The sequence below is a fragment of the Miscanthus floridulus genome, chromosome 14 (assembly GCF_019320115.1).
Source record: "Miscanthus floridulus cultivar M001 chromosome 14, ASM1932011v1, whole genome shotgun sequence".
Classification (NCBI taxonomy): Eukaryota; Viridiplantae; Streptophyta; class Magnoliopsida; order Poales; family Poaceae; genus Miscanthus; species Miscanthus floridulus.
The window spans coordinates 8195360-8218321 of record NC_089593.1 but is presented as its reverse complement, the minus strand read 5'-3'; the positions used below and the strand labels follow the sequence as shown (position 1 = coordinate 8218321).

At 50.9% G+C, this 22962-nt stretch overlaps 1 protein-coding gene across 1 annotated transcript; it reads left to right on the top strand.

The window, feature by feature from the left end:
• Positions 1–18419: 18419 nt before the first annotated feature.
• LOC136502966 (uncharacterized) lies at positions 18420–20898 on the top strand. The gene is made up of 8 exons (XM_066498203.1): positions 18420–18608; positions 18718–18749; positions 18852–18884; positions 19005–19113; positions 19190–19209; positions 19736–19951; positions 20072–20214; positions 20643–20898. Exons 1-8 carry the CDS (start codon positions 18420–18422, stop codon positions 20828–20830), a joined length of 930 nt encoding a protein of 309 aa, XP_066354300.1. The 3' UTR covers positions 20831–20898.
• Positions 20899–22962: the final 2064 nt, after the last annotated feature.

Genomic DNA, 22962 nt, shown 5'->3' with positions numbered 1-22962 from the left:
TCTCTACTCTCTCTTTTTTTTTTTAAAAAAAAAGAAGGGTGGACACTACTTTTATGTGTGTCCTTAAACAACCAATATAGGAGTACTCCATTATATGCAAGTTTGACTTTAATTTAGCCCTCATCTCCATTATATTCAATGAAGCCTTCAAGTGCCTCGGTCGCACTGTATATCAATATATAGTACTTAGTACATACCATGTGTTTTTTACCTTGCCCTCGAGCTGAGATCCCTCTCTCTATATAATAGGTGTACCGGCCTTTCACCATTTTTACGCCCACCTTAATTATATTACTCCTAGGTGATTTCGATATTGATAGGAGTCATTTTTTTTACTAGTACTTTATCCTCGGTTCTAAAATATATGTATCTAGAAAAAAAAACGATAGAACTATTTACAAATGGAACGGTGGAAGGAATATCATTGAAGCTTATGGATCCACCAAACTCATCTGTCCGCCATGTTCGGCAACGATGCGTGTTAGAATTTGTTAACTTGCTTGTGTTTCCATGCTTCTGTAAATAATAAGTAGAGAGTGGCATTTTTGACCAAACATACAGGCTTGTCTGCTTTTGCCTAACTAACTGACCGAGGGAAGAAGCAGAGGAAAGAATAAAGCAAGTGCTGCGAACCTTTCTTTTAACCCCGCAAAAAGCGCAGTGTTCGTTTTTAATTGGATATATATCTCTGTCTCTGATATGTGTTCCTGTGTAACATATTTATAGCTACAATTATTGATCAAAGCTATGATTTCACTTCAAGACCTATATATGTCAAATATATATAATATACTTACTCAAATGGAACCATTGGAGAGGAGTAAATTAAAGTTGGTTACTAAATGCATGTTTGTATCCTCCAGATACTAACAATAATCCCTCTATCCTAATATATAAGACGTAACTACTTTATTCATTTCCATAATATAAGACGTGCTCTTTCTAGACACGTGTATCGATGCAGTAGTACTGGTGTTGACAGAGAGAATTAAATATGTTCCTTGGTCTTTGAATCAGAGATGGTTACATCTTATATACTAGCACGGAGGGAGTAATACTGTGATGGATCTTTTTTTTACGATTATATCGTGAGTCACGTTTTTCATTAAGAGGAAGTAGAGTTTGAAAAGGTACAAGAATTTGTAAGTAATCTTCGGATTACCACAGCAGGAGAGGAGGTACAAAGATCTATGGCCTCAACATCCCAACAGACCGAAAACTGTGACAAAAAAAAAGACAACAATACAGTGGTAGCTGTGGTTAATTATAAAAAGAAATAATACCACGTTTGGACCAGTATGAACAACCTGTGTCCATGGTGATCCTTAATTTGGTGGTTGGAATTGGGTTCCATCTTATCGCTGCAGTGCAGTCCCCAGCTAGCTGGTCACGTCAAGGCTGTTCACATTACCAACGCTTGGAAACAAATAGAAAAACGAATCAATAAAGAAGATCCTTGGTTGGTGAAGAAACGATCTGGTCGAATATTAAACAAACTAAAAGCTGTATGAATAAAGGTCTTGTAGAACGACCACTATTGCTGTTTACCACTAGTACACCGCACTCAATGCAAGTAATAGGCTGGCAACCGGAGTCATAATATTATAGTTAGTTAATGTTGATTTTCCCTCCGGACGTACAATTCTTGTCATTTTGGTAAGGTTCTTGTCGGTGTTTCGTACAGGCACCGGCAAGTAAATGTATAGTAATGCGCGTTAGGCTCGGATGGTGCGCTAAAGAACACAATATTTATACTGGTTCGGGCGGAACGTCCCTACATCCAGTTTGTTGCTGCTTGTGTTATTAGCACCGTGAACGGTCTGTAGTAAGGGATACAAACTGTCGAGAGAGGGACTGGTCCCAAGTCTCTGATGGAAGGATTGAAAAGGTGGTCAAGAGCTTCGTAGCTGCTTGAATGTGTGTATGAGTGCGCTCTATTGTTCGGTCCTATTTTTTCCGTCCTCCCTGATGGAGGAAGCGCATCCCCTTTTATAGATGAAGGGGCTGGCTTTACAAGGGTGAGGGCTCCAGGATGTGTACTCTACTTAGTCATGTGGCTCACGTTTACCTGGTCAGGTCCTCCATTCTGATGAGTGCGAAGGAAGATAAGTGCTTAGCATGTTGTCGATGTCTCTGTAGGATGTCAGATTAATCACAGAATGCTGCCCGCAGGGTATGGGCTGTAGTATAGTGATTTTGACTTATGAGCCTCCCTCCAGCCTTGCTCCGCACGCCTTCTGGTTCCCATGATTCCTTGTTGGGAGAATTCGGGGTCGGGGCCCGGTGTAGCGCCGTGGCCAAGGCCTTCTGACTGGGAGGACCTGAGGGATCGGGAATAGGGCGCCGCTCCCTCGGGTCCACAGCGGGGCGACGGAATATCCGTCGTTCGTGGAGATAGCAAATCTGTTCTTGGAGCGTAGCGGTTGTCGTATATCTTCGTTGGGTTCCGTGTCCCAGAGCTGAAGACGGCGCCTACAACTCTACAGGGTGAGATGCACGCACCTGTAATACCTTTTGGGCTCTGCGGCGCCCGGAAGGGTCTAAAGCATCAGTCCTGTCGTTCCCTGGCAGTTCTCTTCCTGCCAGGGCGCAGGGTATGGTCGTTGGAGCCATGGTTGACCCGAACGTCTTGTCTCGTCCTGTACCCATCATTATGAGGGATAGATATCGATCAGGGCGAGGCTCGTTCTGGGCCGTCGGGTGAGGCAGAGACCAATCCCTATCTCTTGGGCGAGACTAACCCTATCCCTCCGGGATCAGGCGAGGCGGAATCTATCCCTTTGCCCTCGGGCGAGACCGAGCCCGCCCTATAGGCGTCGGGCGAGACGGAGATTAGCCTTGAGCTTTTGGGGCGAGGCAGGGTTATCCCACAAAGGCGTCGGGTGAGGCTGACCCCGCCCCTCCGGGATCGGGCGAGACGGAATTCATCCCTCAGCCCTCGAGCGAGACCGAGCCCGCCCTCAAGGCGTCGGGCGAGACGGAGTTTATCCCTCGGCCCTCGGGCGAGACCGAGCCCGTCCCAAAGGTGTCAGGCGAGGCGGAACCGAACTCCTGTCACTCAAACAAGGGATGACATGGAGCCCTTATGCGTCCAGAAGTTTTTCACGTTCGGTGGTTATCGGTTCCACCTTCTGGGGTACTCTGGTATTAGGTCCCCGACAGTAGCCCCCGAGACTCTAGGTGATTCGGGTAGAACCGCCTGGAGGGTGTCTTTGATTTTGTCGAAGCTAATTTGCCGGAGGGTGCGCGCGAGCGCACCCGGTGGGTGTAGCCCCCGAGCCCCCAGGTGACTCGAGTAGAGTCGCCCGGGGGGTTGTATCGGCCCCTTCGCGGGTAAGGCTGAAGGACTTAGTTTTTCATCAACTAGGTGTTTTTCCGAGTGGGTCGTGGCGTCCCATTCGCTGGGGACTGATTCGGGGCCGTCCTAACTGGTGCTTCTGCCCTTGGTGGTGGATTGTTCATGGATTCCTTCTTAGTTGGGCCGGCCGGTGAGTTGCTGGGCCCTAGGTGGGCCAAAGAGGAAAGAACAGGCCTTTGTGGCTTGCGCTTCCCCGGTGGGTAGAGAGTCCAGATTCGCTTGGGGAAGGCGAACCGTCCGCCGAGATTTTTGGGATGAGAGGATAGGGACTGCGGGCGCGTGTCCCGCGACGTGACGTGGTGGCGCGCGTGGCAGGCCCAGAGATCGAGGCGAACGGTTGCCCTTCTCGCGTCCGTCGCCCCCTATAAAACCGCGGGGTTCGCCCCCAGGGTCCCGTATTTCGCTCCCCTTCCTTTGCGTTCTGAAACATCCGCCGCCAATCTTCCCAGCCTCTCGCGCCCGCATCGCCACCGTCGACCGGCCTGCGTTCGTGTTCCAGCCGCCGTTAAGCTCGCGCCTGCCCTTCCCCCCTACTGCTTCAATGGAGTTGTGGGGCAGATCAAGCATCACTTCCCGGCGTCTGGAGGGCCTCGTCCGCCGTGGCCTTCTCCGCCCACTATCCACCGTCCAGGAGTGGTTACTCCCCGGCGACGAGGGTGAGCCGGTGCCGCCTGAAGGGTATGTCGTCTCCTTTGCCATCTTCCATGAGCGGGGATTCAGGGTACCCGCGCATAGATTCCTTCGGGGGCTATTAGATTACTATGAGGTAGAGCTGCAGCATCTCACTCCCAATGGGATTTAGCATATAGCGGCGTTCGTTGCCCTGTGCGAGGGTTTCCTAGGGATCGATCCCCATTTTGATCTGTGGTGGTATTTCTTTAGCATTAGTCTGTCGAAGAGGAAGATTGGGGGGAAAGAAGTGAACGCGCCGATGGGGTGTGCCAGCATTCATCTGCGCCATACCCGGTCGAAGGGTTACCCGTACATGCGTCTGGCTACATCCAACAAGGGATGGCATTCGTAGTGGTTTTATGTTAGGGACGATGTGAGTGCCACCCTACCGAAGTACACCGGACGTCTTATTGTGGATGCTCCAGAGTCGTGGGGCTGGGGCATCCAGTCTAAAGACAAGAAACATATCTTCGACCTTCTCTCCGCCCTCCATGCCCTGAAGGGTTGGGGTGTAAAGGGGTCAGGGATTATCGGCGCCTACCACGCGAGGAGGGTGGCACCACTGATGGCGCGTGTGCTTCCCCTGCATCGGATGATGCCCGGGATATCGTTCGAGGGGACAGTGCTCGTTGACGAGGCGCTCCCTTATTCGGAAGTGGCGCAGCGTATCAAGGAGGCGACGGAGCTGACGAAGGATTCCACCGGCAGGGTCCTCGACATCGTGTATCCGGTGCCTGGGCATCCTCCAATGCGGCCGGAGCCTGGGTTCTTCGAATTTGTAAGCCTTCTTCTCCCGCACTCTTTTCTTTCTCCTGAATCTCTTTTTTAATGCTTGCTTTTGTGATGTTGGGGCTAGCCAGGGGGGCTAGTCTTCAAGGATAGTCCGGCTCCGCTGCCGAAGGACAAGGTTGTGGCGGCGGCGAATCGACTCGCGACCGAGCAGGACAAGAAAGCAAAGGAGGAGATGAAGAAGGCGAAACGACTGAAGCAGGAGGCACGGGATCGGGGAGAGGACGTGAGCAGTGAGGATGATGATGATGATGACGATGACGACGACGAGGTAGCCGTCGATGTAGATTGGGGCGTCCTAGAGGATGAGGAAACGCTGACGAGTGGCCACCCACCCGTGTAGGGGCCCTTCCCTTTTCACACAGAGGGAAGTGAATCGATGAGGTCAGTGGAGGCCGGCGAGTCCGCCGCTTCGCACGGCGTGCCGGCCGAGGATCGGTGGACGGGGGACGCCGGGCTTGCTGCCGCCGACCCCAAGGCGACCGTGGAGGGGGGTGGCACCAGAGCCACGCCCGGCTCTAATGCCACGCCCTGTGAAGTGATGGAGGGGAGCAGCTCCGGTGCTGCGCCCCGTGAGACGATGGAGGGGGACGGCTCCGGTGCCGCGCCCGACGAGACGATGGAGTGGAGCGACTCTGGCGCCACGCCCGACGAGATGAACCCCCCTGCCCCAGAGCAGGGGGCAGGCATGAAACGGTCCCATCTAGACGAGTCAGGGCAGGGATCTAGGGATCCGTCCCCAAAACGCTTCCGCCGGCCGAGGACGTCAACGTAAGCTCTTGACTCCTCTGTTTTCATCTTTTTTCCATTTTTATTTTGACTTATCGGTTATTACCTTTGTGTAGGTTCTTGCGGACGGGTCACCCCCTAGGGCTGGCGCCCAAGAAGAGTCTCGCCCTTCAAGTGGGATAGACGGTGTCGCCTGGAGTCACCCCTGTTTCGGGCAGGAGTGGTGCCGATGTCGGGGCCGCGTTGGCCGAACCGACGGCGTCCATGGTGGCTCCCATGCCCGCGGAGGTGGAACAGCCGGCCAAGGACCATATACCGCCGGTGAAGGTGATCATGACTGCGCCAAGCCAGGATCAGCCGGGCGCGGTCGTGGTGGCACCCGAGGGCGTGGTGCAATCCGCGCCGCCAGGCGCCCATGTGGATCCGCCCGTGGTGCCCGAAGTGGTCCAGACGGAGGAGGGTCCAGCCGGAGGGTCCTTGAGTGCGGCGATGGTGCCGCACAGGGTCAGGAGGGAGCCGCCACCAGCCCCTTTGTCGGGAGGAAGCCGCTCCCCTGCGCGGGGGGAGCCGCCGCTCTAGTGGATGGCTGCTCAGGACCCGACGTCGGCTCTTTTCTCGCTCGATGATCATTCCGAGAGTATGGAGCGAGAAGGTCTTGACATCGGGATCTCGACCATGCTGAACGCCCTGGACCAGGCCAGAGGAGCCCTCCGTGAGATCGTTATCCCTACTTCTCAGGTATTCTCTAGACTTTCTTTCTTCTTTCTTTGTGTGTTCTCGCATTTCTGATATCAGTCTTCTTCTTCTTCAGATTCTTGTTGCTCGTAGCCGGAAAAAATCTCAATTCCTCCGTGAGCAGAAGGCGGAACGGGATCGCCTCTTCGAGGAGACCCGGCTGCGAGCAAACATGGCCGCCTAGCTTGCTATCGTTCAGGAGCGGGAGGCCCAGGCATGTCAGGATGCGGAGGAGGCGCACGGGATGTTCGAGGACCTATCGGCGAGGTCTAAGCTGGATGGAGAGGAGATTGCTAGACTCCAAAAAGAGCGAGATGAGCTGCTGTAGAGGAATGTCACGGCCAATGAGAAGGCCGGCGAGTTGCTGAAGGAGCTGGAGATGGAGCGGGACCTCCGGCGGAAGGCCGAGAGTAGGGCCACAACCCTCCAGCAGAAGGTGGACGAGGACGTCGAGGTGGTCCGCTCTCTCTGGGCGGAGCTTGGTGACGCGGTGGAAGGAAGGTTGAGTGCTGAGAACGTCGCCACCAAGCTGGAGAAAGAGGCTGCTTATACGCGAAGGGCCCTTCAGGCTGAGAGCGATGAGCACGATCTTCTACAAGCTGCGGTCGGGGTGGTCCTTAACGCCCTAAATGTGACGGAGCCGGTGGAGACCAGCCCGCTCGCAGCTCGCGTCGGAGGTATCATGGCTCGGGTGGGCCAACTTGAGGAGAGTGCCTTTCACGCCGGGATTACCCAGGCCTTCACCGTCGCCCACGCCCATTATGAGAAGGAAATAAACCTGAAGGTGATGAGCGAAGGCTTTCCGTCCACCTACGAGGATGAAGAGCTGGAGGAAATGGAGAAGATGGTCGCTCCCCTCGCGAAGAACCTGGCAGACAGTCTGAAAGAAATGGTTCTCCCTCCGCGGGAGTAATTAATCGAATAATTTTGAGAACAGCTTATATGTAATATGTGGACAAGTGTCGGTACTTTTCGAGTCTGGACGCCTTTCGTGCTTTTGCGTCTTAATTTCATTTTGTTTGATTTTTTGCGATTTGGTTTTTTACGGTCTTACCAATATGTTCCCCTGAATTATGCCGCTGATTATAGTGCAAGGAGATTGAGGAGGTAGCCGTACCTTAATAGCCCCCGAGTAAGGTCCGACCCCCGCACCTGCTGGGGCCGGGTGTTACTGAAGACCGAAATCGTGGTTTTGGTGACAATGGATGTCATCGCAATAATCCCCGCCTTGTCTTCCAACAGAAATTCCAACTGGGGACTCTATGGGCTCGGCAAGGTGGGGCCCTTGAACCTGTGTCCCTACATTGTTTGGCCCAAGCCCCCGAGCCCTGTTAGGGTCTGATAGGGGTTGGCCATTAATTGCGTGTTACCCCGTCCTCGGTTTTCGCAATCGGAGGGGCTGAGTGAACGACACTTGCCTCGACGGCTTGAGTACCGCGCTCAACGAGCTCGCTAACAGGTACATTCGTGCAGAATCTGGGTCCATCATTTGCTGATGGGGTCGGCAGAGCCTTCTGGTGGCACTCCACAACTTCTTAACCCGCCTCCCGGCAGATGCCTGAGTCGTTCGATAAGCTCAGGGGGGCCGATGGCCTCTCCTCGATGGAGATTCTGTGGGTTTGGCTCGAGGTTAGAATCGAACGAGAGAAGGTCGAGACGTCCTGGTTCGCTTCTGAGCGGGGTCAGGCAGGGCCGCTGGGGCTCGTCTTGGTTATCTCTCCCTGGCTCTATTCGGCGTGAGGCGGCCTCGAGCCCTTCGCGGGCCGACCTTCGAACCTCAGCCTGTGGTTGTCTATATCGAATGAGGCGACAGCCATTTCGTGGTGCAACACGAATCGTTGGGATGCAATGTTCTGCATCTGTAATGTTTTGAATGCGAGATTTAATTGAAAATAAAGGTGGGGTCGATAACGTTACCTTGGTGGTATGAGTGGCGAAAAAGCTCCTACCAGATGGGTCCGGGCCCTGATGTTTGTGACGAGGTTGGAATAACCTGCGTAAGAATTGATATTCTTTGTTTTCGTGTCTCGGTGACGATCCGAGCCGTTCGATTATCTTGGGCATCCTGACAGCTCTTCCTTTGGGGGAGACTCTGTAGGCGGACCCCTCCGATCCTTCTTTGAGAAGGCAGACGTCGAAACTAGAGACGCGAGGGGCGTTGAGTATGACTTTTCTGGTGAATAGAAACACCGTAGCTATCGGGGCGTAGGGTTTGCTTGTTCGTCTAGTTTTACTCAAAGCTTTGTGCCTGTATGTCGTGCCCTTAGTTTCAAGCGTACGGAGGGGTCAGGTGAAGAGGATGTCTAGACTGGTAGTCATCCTCGGCAGCCCCCGAGTGATGTTCGCGTCCCTGCTATTTGACGGGGTCGGAATCTTGCGAACGAATTTTAACGCATAAAGTGAGAAATCTAAGAGGCTTATCTTTCTTTGGTCGTTCGTTCGTCGTGTCTTTTGGGCCGAACGGCCGACCCAGGAGATCTGAAAGGTCCCGTCATCATGTCGTTCGTGGTCCTGCATGGGGAGGCGAAAAGGTTGTCTGCCTATGTGGGTGCCTTAATCGCCGCATCCAGAGCGGGTTAGTGGCGGGCCATACCCAGGTAGTATTCAGTTTGACCAAAGGGGGACGCCTCGTAGACCGAGGTTCGTCCCGTCACTTCCGGCGCGTCCCCTCAGATATCAATCAGCTTTGATTGCGTATTAAAAAAGGGGAAGGGAGAGGGTTTTTCGTCCGACCTTTCGCCTTTCCTTAGTTATAGCGCCTCCTCCTTAAATAGGGAGGGGGAGAGGAGTTCTCATCCCACCTCCCCTTCTGCCTTCGAGCCGCTATCTCTCCTTCTTCTTCCTTTTCGCCGAACGCGTCCGTGCATCGCGGTAGTTCCTGAGTGAGGAAGAGTAATGCCAGAGAGAGATAGAGAACTTACAAACTTTCTCGTGAGTCTGGTGCATGATGTCGAGCCGGAGGTTATCCAACGTAGATGAGATGGTGTGCACGGCCCTTGCTGAGGAGTCGTTGCTGCTGAAGGAAAAAAGGCGTCGGTGGGCGTCGTACGTCGTTGACTGCGTCGTCGTTCGCTGCGCTCCTCCCTTGGCGGGAGGCATTTCCTGCCCATACGCCATTGTTAGGGTTATGGCTGGGGATGAAGGTGTAGTCCCCAGACGCCATGGCGGTGGCGTTGCCACCAGGGTTGCGGCTGACAACGATGGTGTAGTCCTCGGACGCTCCGGTGGAGGCGTCATAGATGGTGGCGCCTTTGAGGATCCAGCGAAGATGTCGCCGATGGAGAGCGTGGCACGGCGACCGCAGTAGACGAGCTGGCCCGTGTACACGCCTCGGACGTCACCGATGGAGAGCGTGGCGCGGCGACCGCAGTAGACGAGCTGGCCCATGTACATGCCCCGGAATTGGAAAGTCCTAGAATGGCCGCCCCAGAATGGCGTGGAAAGTCCCCGGGAGCCCCACTACATCGAAGGTGAGGGTCTCAGTTCGGTAATTGGATCGATCCCCAAAAGTGACGGGCAGGTCAATCTGCCTTAGTGGCACGGCTTGCCTTCCAGGCACGACGCCATGGAAAGGTGCTCGGACGGGACGGAGGTGCGTTCGGTCGACGCCCATCTCGTCGAGCGTCTTGGCGTACATGATGTTGAGGCCGCTACCCCCATCCATCAGTACCTTGGTGAGCCGCTTTGGATCGACGATCGGGTCGACGACAAGCGGATACCTTCCCGGGTGTGGGATGGCATCCGGATGGTCGGTCCGGTCGAAGGTTATGGCGGATTCCGACCACCGGAGAAAAGCTAGCATGGCCAGTCCAGCGGTATAGACTTCTCGTCGTGCGACCTTCTGGCGGCGCCTGGAGTCATAGGCCGTTGATCCTCCGAAGATCATGAGGGCACCGGTCGGAGTTGGGAAGGTGCCGTCCTTCTCCTCCGCGTCGTTAGTGGTGGGAACAGGCTCCTTCCCCTGCTCCTCTTTGTTCAGGCCTCCAGCCAAGTATTTGCGCATAAGGCCGCATTCCTTGTATAGGTGCTTGGCCGGGAAGGCGTGGTTTGGGCATGGCCCCTCGAGCATTTTCTCGAAGTGGTTCGGAGTACCCTCCGCGGGCTTCCGGCCACTTTTGCGGTCGGCAGCGGCCACGAGTGAGTTGTCGTGCCGTTGCTTCTTACTTTTCCCTTTGGCGGGGCGGTTGGAGGCGCCTTCGCTGGCGTCCTCGTCCTGCCTTGTCTTTCCGTCGGAGCGATCAAAGATGGCTCCGATCGCCTCCTCTCCAGAGGCATGACTGGTGGCGATGTCCAGAAGTTCATTGGTGGTTTGCGGGCCCCTGCGTCCTAGCTTGTGGACCAGGGATTCGCAGGTCGTTCCGGACAGAAAGGCTCCTATCACGTCGGCGTCGGCAACGTTCGGGAGCTCATTGCACTATCGGGAAAAGCGCCGGATGTACCCGCGGAGGGTTTCATCGGCCTTCTGACGGCAGTTCTTGAGGTCCCATGGGTTTCCAGGGCATTTGTACGTGCCCTAGAAATTACCCACGAAGATCCCAGTTAGATCCGCCCAACTCTGAATAGCATTGGACGGTAGGTGCTCCAGCCATGCTCGTGCCGAGTCGGCCAAGAACAGCGGGAGATTGCGAATAATGAAGTTATCATCACTCGCACCACCGGCCTGACATGCAAGCCGGTAGTCTTCGAGCCAAAGCCCAGGATTTGTTTCGCCAGAATATTTAGGAATGTTCGTAGGCGGTCGATACCTTAGGGGGAACGCAGCGTTGAGGATGTGCTGGCCAAAAGCCTGAGGGCCTGGCAGGACGGGGCTCGGGCTTCGGTCCTCGTTGCTATCGTAGCGCCCTCCACGTCGGGGATGATAGCCACGGTGCGCTGCTTCTCCCTCGTCGCCGTGGGCACGTCTCCGGGCGTCGATGATGCTGCGTATGTCGCGACCACGGCCGAGGCGTTGATGTACAGGGACAACGGAGGGCTGCCCGCCGGCTGGCGGTGTTTGGTGTATGGATGCGTCCTTGGTGGGATGCACTGAGGGCGCGCGCTGGCTGGTGTCGGGTTCGCGTCGCCGAGACAACGAACTTTCCGCCTGCTGCGCTGCTGCACGCTCGAGCAATGTGCGAATCTCCCGATAAGCGTGTCGATCTTCTGATGTCGTGGCCTCCGGGAGGCCATGCAGCAAGGCGGTTGCTGCGGCGATATTCTGGCTGGCTCGGGCAAAGTGAGGAAAGGCCCCATCATCGGTGAGGATCCTTTGATGTATGGTGCAGGCTATGGTGCGCGCGCGCCCCCCGTCTTTGCGGCGTTCAATCTCGCGATTGATGTCCGTGTATTCCCGTGCGAGCCCTTGCCCGGCCTCATCGATCTCTTGCTGACGAGCCCTTAGCTGCTCCATCCTTAGGTGAGATGGGGCTGTCCCCTCTTCCTCGAATCTGCTGTCAGGATTATTTGTAGGGGTGGCCTCTTCCCTGGAGGCACTTTCGACGTGACCCTTGGGGGTCTGCGTCATGTAGCATTCCCGGGAAGGGTGGTGGCTCCCCCTACTAGAATCTGAGCTGGAGAGTGATACCGGCTCCTCGTTGAGGAGCTCGTAGAGGGTCTCCGTATCCCGCTCAATTGCCCCCACGAACTCGATGTCCGTGGGTGGTTGAACCACACGTAGCGCCAGAAGGCGGCCAGCGGTTGCCACAACGTTGCAGAGACCGAACGGAAACGCTGTTGGGGCGCTCCATACGGACCCTTCCGGACACATGGTGGCGTTGTGAGAGGCCTCCTTGGGTGACGGGACTCCCCGGGAGTTGTCCAGTGGGCCCTCAAGCCTGAGACGGCTGAGGTTGATGGAAGGGGGAGATGGGGCGGCTGAGCGAGTCAGCGCCAGCTCTCCTCCTAATGTGATGATGAAATCCAGGTCGCCAAAACGCACATGTGCGCCCAGGGCCCAGGTGATTGCATGGGTGGCCATCCGAGACCTGATTTGGAACGCGCAAAGCCCCTACCTGGCGCGCCAACTGTCGGTGTTTCGTATAAGCACCGGCAAGTAAATTTATAGTAATGCGCGTTAGGCTCGGATGGTGCGCTAAAGGACACAAGATTTATACTGGTTCGGGCGGAATGTCCCTACGTCCAGTTTGTTGCTGCTTGTGTTATTAGCACCGTGAACGGTCTGTAGTAAGGGATACAAACTGTCGAGAGAGGGACTGGTCCCAAGTCTCTGATGGAAGGATTGAAAAGGTGGTCAAGAGCTTCGTAGCTGCTTGAATGTGTGTATGAGTGCGCTCTATTGTTCGGTCCTATTTTTCCCGTCCTCCCTGATGGAGGAAGCGCATCCCCTTTTATAGATGAAGGGGCTGGCTTTACAAGGGTGAGGGCTCCAGGATGTGTACTCTACTTAGTCATGTGGCTCACGTTTACCTGGTTAGGTCCTCCATTCTGATGAGTGCGAAGGAAGATAAGTGCTTAGCATGTTGTCGATGTCTCTGTAGGATGTCAGATTAATCACAGAATGTTGCCCGCAGGGTATGGGCTGTAGTATAGTGATTTTGACTTATGAGCCTCCCTCTAGCCTTGCTCCGCACGCCTTCTGGTTCCCATGATTCCTTGTTGAGAGAATTCGGGGTCGGGCCTGGTGTAGCGCCGTGGCCAAGGCCTTCTAACTGGGAGGACCTGAGGGATCAGGAATAGGGCGCCGCTCCCTCGGGTCCACAGCGTGGCAACGGAATATCTGTCGTTCGTGGAGATAGCAAATCCGTTCTTGGAGCGTAGCGGTTGTCGTATATCTTCGTTGGGTTCCGTGTCCCAGAGCTGAAGACGGCGCCTACAACTCTACAGGGTGAGATGCACGCACCTGTAATACCTTTTGGGCTCTGCGACGCCCGGAAGGGTCTAAAGCATCAGTCCTGTCGTTCCCTGGCAGTCCTGTTCCTGCCAGGGCGTAGGGTATGGTCGTTGGAGCCATGGTTGACCCGAACGTCTTGTCTCGTCCTGTACCCATCATTATGAGGGATAGATATCGATCAGGGCGAGGCTCGTTCTGAGCCGTCGGGTGAGGCGGAGACCAATCCCTATCTCTTGGGCGAGACTAACCCTATCCCTCCGGGATCGGGCGAGGCGGAATCCATCCCTTTGCCCTCGGGCGAGATCGAGCCTGCCCTATAGGCGTCGGGCGAGACGGAGATTAGCCTTGAGCTTTTGGGGCGAGGCAGGGTTATCCCACAAAGGCATCGGGTGAGGCTGACCCCGCCCCTCCGGGATCGGGCGAGACGGAATTCATCCCTCAGCCCTCGGGCGAGACCGAGCCCGCCCTCAAGGCGTCGGGCGAGACGGAGTTTATCCCTCGGCCCTCGGGCGAGACCGAGCCCGTCCCAAAGGTGTCGGGCGAGGCAGAACCGAACTCCTGTCACTCGAACAAGGGATGACATGGAGCCCTTATGCGTCCAGAAGTTTTTCACGTTCGGTGGTTATCGGTTCCACCTTCTGGGGTACCCTGGTATTAGGTCCCCGACAGTTCTAGTTAAAAATTTTAAATTTTAATTATCAGTGAATCAAAAAATAAATATTTTGACCACACTGAGATTTGCATGTATTGATTATAGTCTTGAGATTTGCATATTATATGCAGATGTATGAACAAATCTTTCTTTGGGACCATGTCGAGTTGTCCAAAATAAAAGAATTATGAAACCCAGAGTATAATTTTGGGTGGCTAGCGCAGCAGTTCCCGGTCGTTCGGACGCTAGCCCTCATCCGAACACCCGTGTCGGCCCCGCCTGCTGTGTGTGCTGCTGCGCTTGCCTCACCTGCTGCGCCTGCCCACCCACGCCTATTGTTGCTACGCATGCCTACCTACTGCTGCGCATGCCCGATGCGCGCCATGCCTGTTGCTGCGCATACGCGTGGGGACCGACCGCCAGCGGGAACCGCTTCCGCCTGCGCTCGCTTCCCGCGTCTGACACCGAGGCGAGGCGGCAGAAGGCAAGGAGTGATATGCAACACCTAATCTACTTTTGAAACATCCAAATGCAGCACTTTCAACATACGCCTGAGGTCAAATGAAACATTTGGAACATGCGTCTGAAATATTTGCAAAACACCTGAAAACACTCGAAACCACTATAAACATAGCAACATTAAAATAAAACACTTGCAACATATGTGTGGAATATATGCAACATCCAGGTAAACACATTTGCAACATACGTCTGAAAGAATAGATGAAACATCGAAAACAGAAGTTTGCAACGTACGAGTACAAGCATTGCAGCATCTGCAACATCCCGATCTAATTTTGCAACATCCATATAAAACACTTTGCAACATACTCCCTCTGTCCATTTATCTCCTTCATCTAAGCAAATTTTTTTTTCCAAAAGTCTCATTCGTATTAGTCTGTGACCACAGGTTTGGCTTCTCGTACGTGCTGCGCATTAGGTGCTCATTGGCTGCTCCTTGTCTGCATTTATTGCTCTATGGCTGCTCATTGGCTACGACTCCTTAGCTGCTCTTTGCCTTAAATGCAAATCAGCGTTGTTTACTGCTCCTTAGTCATTGCGTCGAAGGCTAATACGATGGAGACTTATGGATGGAGGGAGTATCTATGAAACATCTGAAATATGCGTTTTGAAATATGGGGGAGGCCGGGACAGGCCGATTCCAGCCATCAAGGTTGGAGCCGGCGACGAGCGGCGGCGCATGAGCACCACCAGCACCAGTGGTGGCGTGCGAGCACCACCACCACTGCCGCCACCAGCATCGAGCTTGGCTTGGCCTGGCGGGCTGTGCACGCGACGGGTGGAGTGAGCACCACCAGCACCAGCGTCAGCGACGGGAGGGAGCAGATGGCGTGCACGACAGGCAGGGGCGAGAGGCGTGGGATAGGGAACACGGCAGCAGCGAGGTGGAGTGGGTGCACGGCATCCGGATGGACGCCTGCGTCCTATTAATAGCTTATAATTTTAGGGGACTCAATCGGTCGGTCGTCTCGAGTTATGATATTTGTATTTTGTGTTCATTTCCCAATGCAATGCAATATTGTTTCCGTTGATCTAGGTGACCTTCGTCATTTCTTAAGGATTAGTAGTATCTTTGCAAATCAGTCCCTCACTCTAATGGAATTGCAACATCACTAGAACTTTATTTTTCTCGGACCATTTGCATCTAGCTTTGCGATTGCCACATGTTGATACGTATTCCGTTCACTTGTTTTTACATGTCGTATTAGGCTTATGCTAAATCAAATATTTTCAACTTTAACTACTAATTTTTGAAAATTATATAGGTTAATAACATAAGATTTATGCTTTAGATTCACTATGAAAAATAGTTTTATAATATATAGTTCATATGTTATGAAACTAAATTATTTTAAAAAAAATGATAGTTAAAATTAGAAATGTTTGACTTAGGACAAACCTAGGCTCTGTTCGGCAGGATTTATTGCTGTTGCGGCTGATTTGTAGGGCTAATTTGTTATGAGACAAAAACATTATTTCATAGCTGAAAAAATAGGATTGATTCTGGCTTATAAGTTCAAGCGAACAGAGCCCTAATATGACATGTAAAACAAAAGGAGAGAGTACTCCCTGTATCGAAAAGAGTGTGGTTTTGTGTAGATCAAATTTTCTTTAGTTTAACTAGATTTGTTAAAAATATATCATCAATATTTGTATATATTCAACAATTATTCTAATAATATTTATTATGCACCATCAATATTAATATCTTTTGTGTATATTTTATTAAAGTTAAAAATATTGACTTCTTGAAAAACGATAATAACATTTTTTTATCAGACGGAAGGAGTATAGATCTGTCGCTGCAGGCCTGCAGCTTGCGTCAGTTGTCTTCTATAGTTTTTTTAGTTCACAAATTGCAGCATAAGCTGTAGCGAAACAAGCTCATTAGCAACCATTTAACAGGTTGATGGGATGAAACCTTTAAACACTGAAAATGCGCAACTTTAGACATTGAGTACAGTAAATACCACTGTGGACCAATATTCAAGGGAACAGTAAAAATAGAATGTACTAGAGCGTGATTGGTTGCTTTGGTGATGGAGAGCCGGGATGGAGAGATAGTCCAGGATTGTGAGATGTATGCTCAAATTGTGCGTCCAGTCGTGTTTGGTTGTCTTTATTGTTGGTCCAGTATGAGATGTGATCTTGTGTGGTTGCATATATGAATAAGAGTTTTAAGTGTGTGACATATTAGTCCTTATATCATGGGTGTATCGTGTCGTCCTACATCACGAAAGAAATAAAAATTGAAAAAACAAAGCTGTACGGGATGGTGGAGGGCAGCGGAATAAAACAAAGCAGACAAAACGTGTAAAACGGGAAACCAAACACGACGTAGGAATGAATTAAAGCAGACAAATGGTGCAAGAATGGTCAGGTTGGGCAACCAATCAGCCCCTAGGTGAACAAGAACAGCCCAACGCCCCAACGTGTCCCCCGCTCTCCTCTGATGGTGATGGTTGACTTGGCTGTGCATCCGAGGTCAGGTCAAGTTTGTTCACATCGTATTAATTATGTTGTAGTACCTCGGTGGAGTCATAAAATAGAATAGAATAAAATAAAGTAAAATACAATAAAATAAAATAAATTCTCATATGATGCCAGCTGACGCCAGCTGCGTTGGTGTTATCCGCCTCGTCCACGTCTTGTGTTAATTTTGTTTTCATTCCTAGCACAAGTTGTTGCATGGTACTCCATCTGTTCCATATAAGATTTTTTGATTTTTTTTGATTCATTTATTTTACCATATATCTAGATATAATATTATATCTAGATATATAGTAAAATGGACGTAACAAAAAAATCAAAATGACTTATAATTTAGAGCGGAGGGAGGAGTACCTACGTATTTGTTAATTTTGTTTTCATTCCCAAGACCTTGACGCGTAAAAATAAGCTTTTCCCCTTATGTCTAGCTCACCTGCGCTGTATTTGTATGTATGTTGAAAAGGCTTAACTTACCATCCCCTTTGCACATGAACCCCTCACTTGTGGTGTATTGATATATACTTGTTTGTTTTTTTGAGACGACAAACACATATACAACACAAGTCATTTATCACGTGAAAGATTAATGTATAAACACATACTATAGCTATGACTCTTTTTTGGTACGCGGGAATTTATCCTGCATCTTTCTTGTGGAAATGGACTGATTTTAGTTAAATTTCTATCTTTTAAAGAGGTCGTAGCTATATGTTTATGGGTGTGGGTGGAGTAGAGAGATTCTGGTATAGAATACGGAGTATCACAGAACCAAAAAATGAATAGATATTTGGAGTTTAAACTTTTATTACACTTACAAAATTAGATGCATAAACGAATATGGTTAGTGCATTGTCGTGGTTCCGAGAAAATGCTACTTATGCCCGAAAGTCAAAATTTGGGTATGTCTACTTTTGGCCACTGACAGCATAATATGACTATTATATTAGCCTTACTTTTTGTTGGAGCATTACTTTAATTAGAATTTTTTTACAATAATTGGGGAAAACTTCGATGGCTGACATCGACCGAGAGCGGCCAATCCGACGGCAACAAAGGTAGGAGGCAACGGGAGGCAATGAGATGGAGGCAACGGGAGGCAATTGCTGTGTCTATGATCGGTGGGCCATATGCGCAAAAATCGCCTTCCATTGCCTCCGCAAATGTGGGGATTAGGACTGGGCGGTAATTCCATTCTCGTAGTTTTTTTTGATAAAGGGTAAAATAGTAACTCTATAAATGCAAAAATAATGTTTTGAGTAATATAGTTAGGATGGATAATACAATTAGTATAGTTAGTTAAATGAATATGTCGTTTACTTCTTGTTCCACCGCCGCCGTCCTGCGAGCCGTCGCCGCCGCCGATGGGAGGAGGCCGGGCGCAGGGCAACGGGCCACCCCTACCCCTCGTTCCTCCTCGCCGTCATCCGCTCGGGCGTCGCCCTCCTCCTCGCCGTACTCCGCTCGGGCGCCGTTCTCGACGTTCGTCCATGGTGGAGCAAGAGGAGGCAGGTGAGGATGGGGGCCATGAAACCTAGATCCAAGCACGCCATGAGGAGGAGGCGCCGGCGCCGACACCGACACTAGTGCTGGCGTGCTGCACACGACCAGGGGTAGGTTCGACACCGCGCGCGGTGCTATCTGCGATGGGCAGGTTCGGCGTCACGCGCCTCGCGGCGGCGCTGCTGGCCATCGTGCGCACCGCCGAGGAAGCGGACGCGGGCGCTGCCGCCCACGTGGCCACGCTCTTGGCGGTGAACTGCGGCGGCGCGCCCCTCGTGGCTGACCTCATTGCGCGCTTCTCACGCACTTTACCTAGCGTAGGCGTTACCCAGGTTGGTTTCTCGCTGCTGCAAGTTCATGTCTTTTGATTCTTAGTTCAGAGAATATCGTAACTACTAGAGTAGTTCATACAAATCACTTGCAATTGTGTGTTCATCATAGCATACAGTGCTTGTTTCCAATTGGCAAAAGGGGTATGGTCTTACAGGATTGATGGTTTTCGTATACTAGGTTAGAAACTGTCAAGTATGCTCTCTTTAGTTAGTGAATTATTTATTGACAAATCTCATTTGCAGATATGAGCTTGAATTAAATGTTCTTGGACTTAGGTTTTTAGTTTGACACAGCCATCATGTGTAATTTTGAGTTTTGTGAAAAGAAGTATGAAGAGCTACTGATACAACTATAGTTCTGTCAGCCGGTTCAACTTTGACTTTCATAGTTTGCAGAATTTCTGGTGGCTTGGTTGGAGCATTTGTAACATTGGGCAGGATTGACATGTCATTCAACACATTAGTGCGAGAGAGGAACGCTATGCTTCCTACAATTTCATCAAAGGTAATTTATATAGTGAAAAATACTTGCTTTGATTTGGAATTTGCTGCTCATACTTTGTGCTCAACATTCAATGTAGATATTCAGCTCAGACCGAATGTAAATTTATGCCATTCCATATTGACCCCTTGGGTTGTCTGATCTTTTTCCTAATGGCTAAAATTAGTTTCAAGAATGTGAAGGGTTGGATCACTCTGGAACTTTTATCTTATAGACTTCAGTCCTGAAATAATAATACAATTTCCATCATTATGACAGCAGGGACTTTTGCTATAACTGACTAGTTAGTAATGACTAATTTGATTGAGAATACCACAACACAAACACCTTTAACTTTTACTTGAATGTTGCCCAAGTGTTGTTTTTGTTGCTGCCATGCTGGAAGATAGAATGGAACTACAGCTAACATGTAAAACTTGGTTACAAATTTTGATCAGTTTAAAAAAGAAACAACTTTTGTTGCAAGAATGATGAAGCCAAATGTAGTTTGCTACTATGGGCTATGGCATTCCATTTTATTCTGGTTTGGTCATTGGGGAGTGGGGATACTTGGGACCAGTTCAAAGCATTATGAAGTTTTGAACTGTCCAATTGCTTGGCTATATCTGCTCTTTTGTGCTTGAAGGGAAAGCGTCGGTGGTCCTACTGGTGAAGAGAATGTACAGGATGCTAGGCAGCAAAATGGACATCAAAGACAAGTTGTTGTGAGGAGGTTTCACTTTGCTTTTCAGCTTGACTTGGCCTTGATCATCAAACTAACCGCAGTGGTGTTTCTCTTTAGCCAGGAAGGCTCGAAACAAAGGTTGTTTCTTCTCATACTGTTTGCCTCATTGATTTACTTGTGAGTACTTTGCTCAAATCATCTCCAATATACTTAATGCTATTTCACAGTTTACTCTTCATTACTTGTATAGCCTATATATGGTGCTACTAGATAACCTCGTGGTTCTGTATCCTGTAGATATCAAACCGGAGCTATTACACCTTTTGTAAGATGGCTTCAGCGGGCGGGAGGTGCAGCTGCTCGTCCACCACAGGCCCCTGCTCGGGTTGAGAACCGTGCTCCTCTGCCTGCCCAGAATGATGGCAATGAGCAGCCCAAAGGTAGCTTCCATATACTGCTCTTTGTATTGTTTGTGCTCTATGCATGATTGTTCATCATATTGCAACACCAATTTCACTTTTTAGTATATTTTAGTCTCACCATAATATTGTAACTTTCCTTTTCACTACCATCTGCTCTTCAATGGGAGGTTCATATAAACAGCAGTAGCCCTTGCATGAAATAAAATTGTAAATGGCCACGATTAGCACCAACAAATGAGACATGTTACAGCTGTCTAATGTCTCATGTTGATTCCTATTTTGATGGAATGGTGTTTCATGCTTTAACAGTCAAGTTGTTTGTTGCTTTTGATTTGACTACAAGTACCAATAATGATTCATATTTCTCTTTTTCTAAGGAAGTGTTAATGCACAGTTTGCTAGTATCTAATGACTAAGCGCTTCTGCTGTTGTGGAAAATCTTGCAGGGCCTGCAAACCCTGACCAAGCTGCTGAGAACCATGAACAAGATGCTGCAACTGGTAACGAGAATCCGCAAGAGGCAGAGGTAGAAGGAAATCAGCGCAATTGGCTTGGAGGTGTCTTGAAAGAGGTCCAGCTGGTTGTTGTAGGGTTTGTTGCATCGCTTCTTCCTGGTTTTCAGCACAATGACTAGGCCTCATCTCGTCACTGTGGAATAAGCTATCAGCAGTGATATAATTATGGTGATATAGGGGAAATAATTATATGAAGGATTCATCATAAACAGAAAACTATACATAGTAGTCTAATCTATGTAATGATTTATCATAAACAGAAAACTATACATAGTAGTCTAATATATGTAATGAGCACGAATCAGCAGGCAGACATCGAAAATTGCAAGAACAATATATACCACACTAAAAAATGATAATTGATGATTACTGTACCATCGACCACGGTGGAGAAACCAGAAACGCTCATAGTAGCACAGAAAGAAAACAGAGCATCACGGAACGGAACCTTAAAATCTATTCTGAACACCAGAAACAGAGTGATGTAATCATGTGATCGGATTACAGGGGAGTTGGTACCTCGAGGCTGGTCTCGGACTGGAGGGCGGCGAGGGCGCGCGGGAATCCAGCGGACTCGACGAAGGCGGCGACGGAGGCGACCACCGCGGCCCTCGCGCTGGGGGCGGGGGTAGCGGCGCGGATGGGCCGCCGTCGCGACGAGGCTCCGGCGGCGGCTAGAGGGAGGGAGAGAGCAGGGCAGCGGTCGCTAAGGTAAGAGCAGGGCAGTGCGGGCGATGGCAGGCCGGCGCAGCGACGTTCGAGGGCGGCAGCGGCGGTGGCGGCTGTGCAGGGTCGGGACTGGGCGATGCCGAGTGCGAGGGCGAGTCGGGACGACGGCGTCGGGCGTGGATCGGGGAGGGGGCGCGGCGAGTAGTGATATGCACGTGAAATGACCAACATACCCTTTATGATGATAATTGATATTTTATAGAGACAATGGGAGGCAACGCGAGGCAATTTCAAGTACCGTAAAAGGGCTCCTTTAATTAACACTACGAGTGAAGCGCCATGAGTGAATGGAAAATCACCCAGGTGGAGGCGTGGAGCCGCTCAACTCCTCTATGTTCTTAACTCAGCCAAGCTTTCAATTGTAAAAAAATATTATATTACTAGCGTATATGCACATACTTAATGAGTCTAGTTATTGCATTTCTTTACTTAAAACAACTAATAAAGTGCCATGAATGAATAGATATTAGTAACGTGGATTGTCTTGGGTTTCATGACTTAATTTCATATATGCCCTGTGTGTCAAGGACTCGATTTCCAATTATTACCCTTGATTTTGGCGTCCAACGCAATAGGAGGATAATGAACCGAACAGTCGTCACAGGGACGGAACATTGTAGAAAACTTTTCAAGGGAAGGAACATACATTTATGGTACACTACGACTACGTACACGAGTTGTTTCTTCTTCCATAAGATCAACTTCAGCAGGGCCATACTTAAACCCTCATAGCTAAATACAGATACCTAAGTAAAAAAAAAAAACGCAGCTCCAACAGGGCTTTTACTAGAACCCCATATTTGGGGTGGACACCCAAATCCTCCCCAGGAACCCAATTCCTGGGGGCTCATCCCCGAGCCCCCGTCCAGCTGTTGCGGTCTTTTTTGACCCGCGCTCCTATGGAACCCACGCCGGTGTCGCACCTCCGCCCCCAGCGTGATGCACCTTCTCCCCGTGCGCGACATCCCGATGGTGAGTCAAACGGCGCGACTTCCCAACGGCTCCAACGGCGAGGCGAGCGCGGCCCGCAACAGCCACCGCCGCCGAGACTCGACTCCGATGTGGACACCGACGGCACCGGCTGCCGCACCCCTTCCCCGAGGCGTCGCGGCGAACGAGGAAGCCGCGCCACCGACCGTGGCGCCTCTTCCCCGCGGCGTCACGACGAACGAGGAAGCCGCACCCACAGGCCGCCGTGCAACCTTCCTCGCGAGGACCCGACGCCTTTGGAGGAGGAGCGGATCCGCTTTCCCGACGCCGCGCGACGAGCTCCAGCGCCGCTTCCCCTCTTTCTCTCTTCCCCAATCGTATAGCTCAGAGGACAGAGAATGATGAGTGGGCCCCTTTTGTCATTGTCCATCTGAATGGATTTGGGGCCTAAATTTGGGGACTGATGTTGGAGTGAAAATAAAAATCTGGGCCAACAAAAATAGGGGGGCACCCAAATCAAAAGCAGGGGCCCTGATTTGGGTGGAGTTGCTCTAACTCATCGTTAGAGTTGAGGGAAGATAAAAAGTTTTTT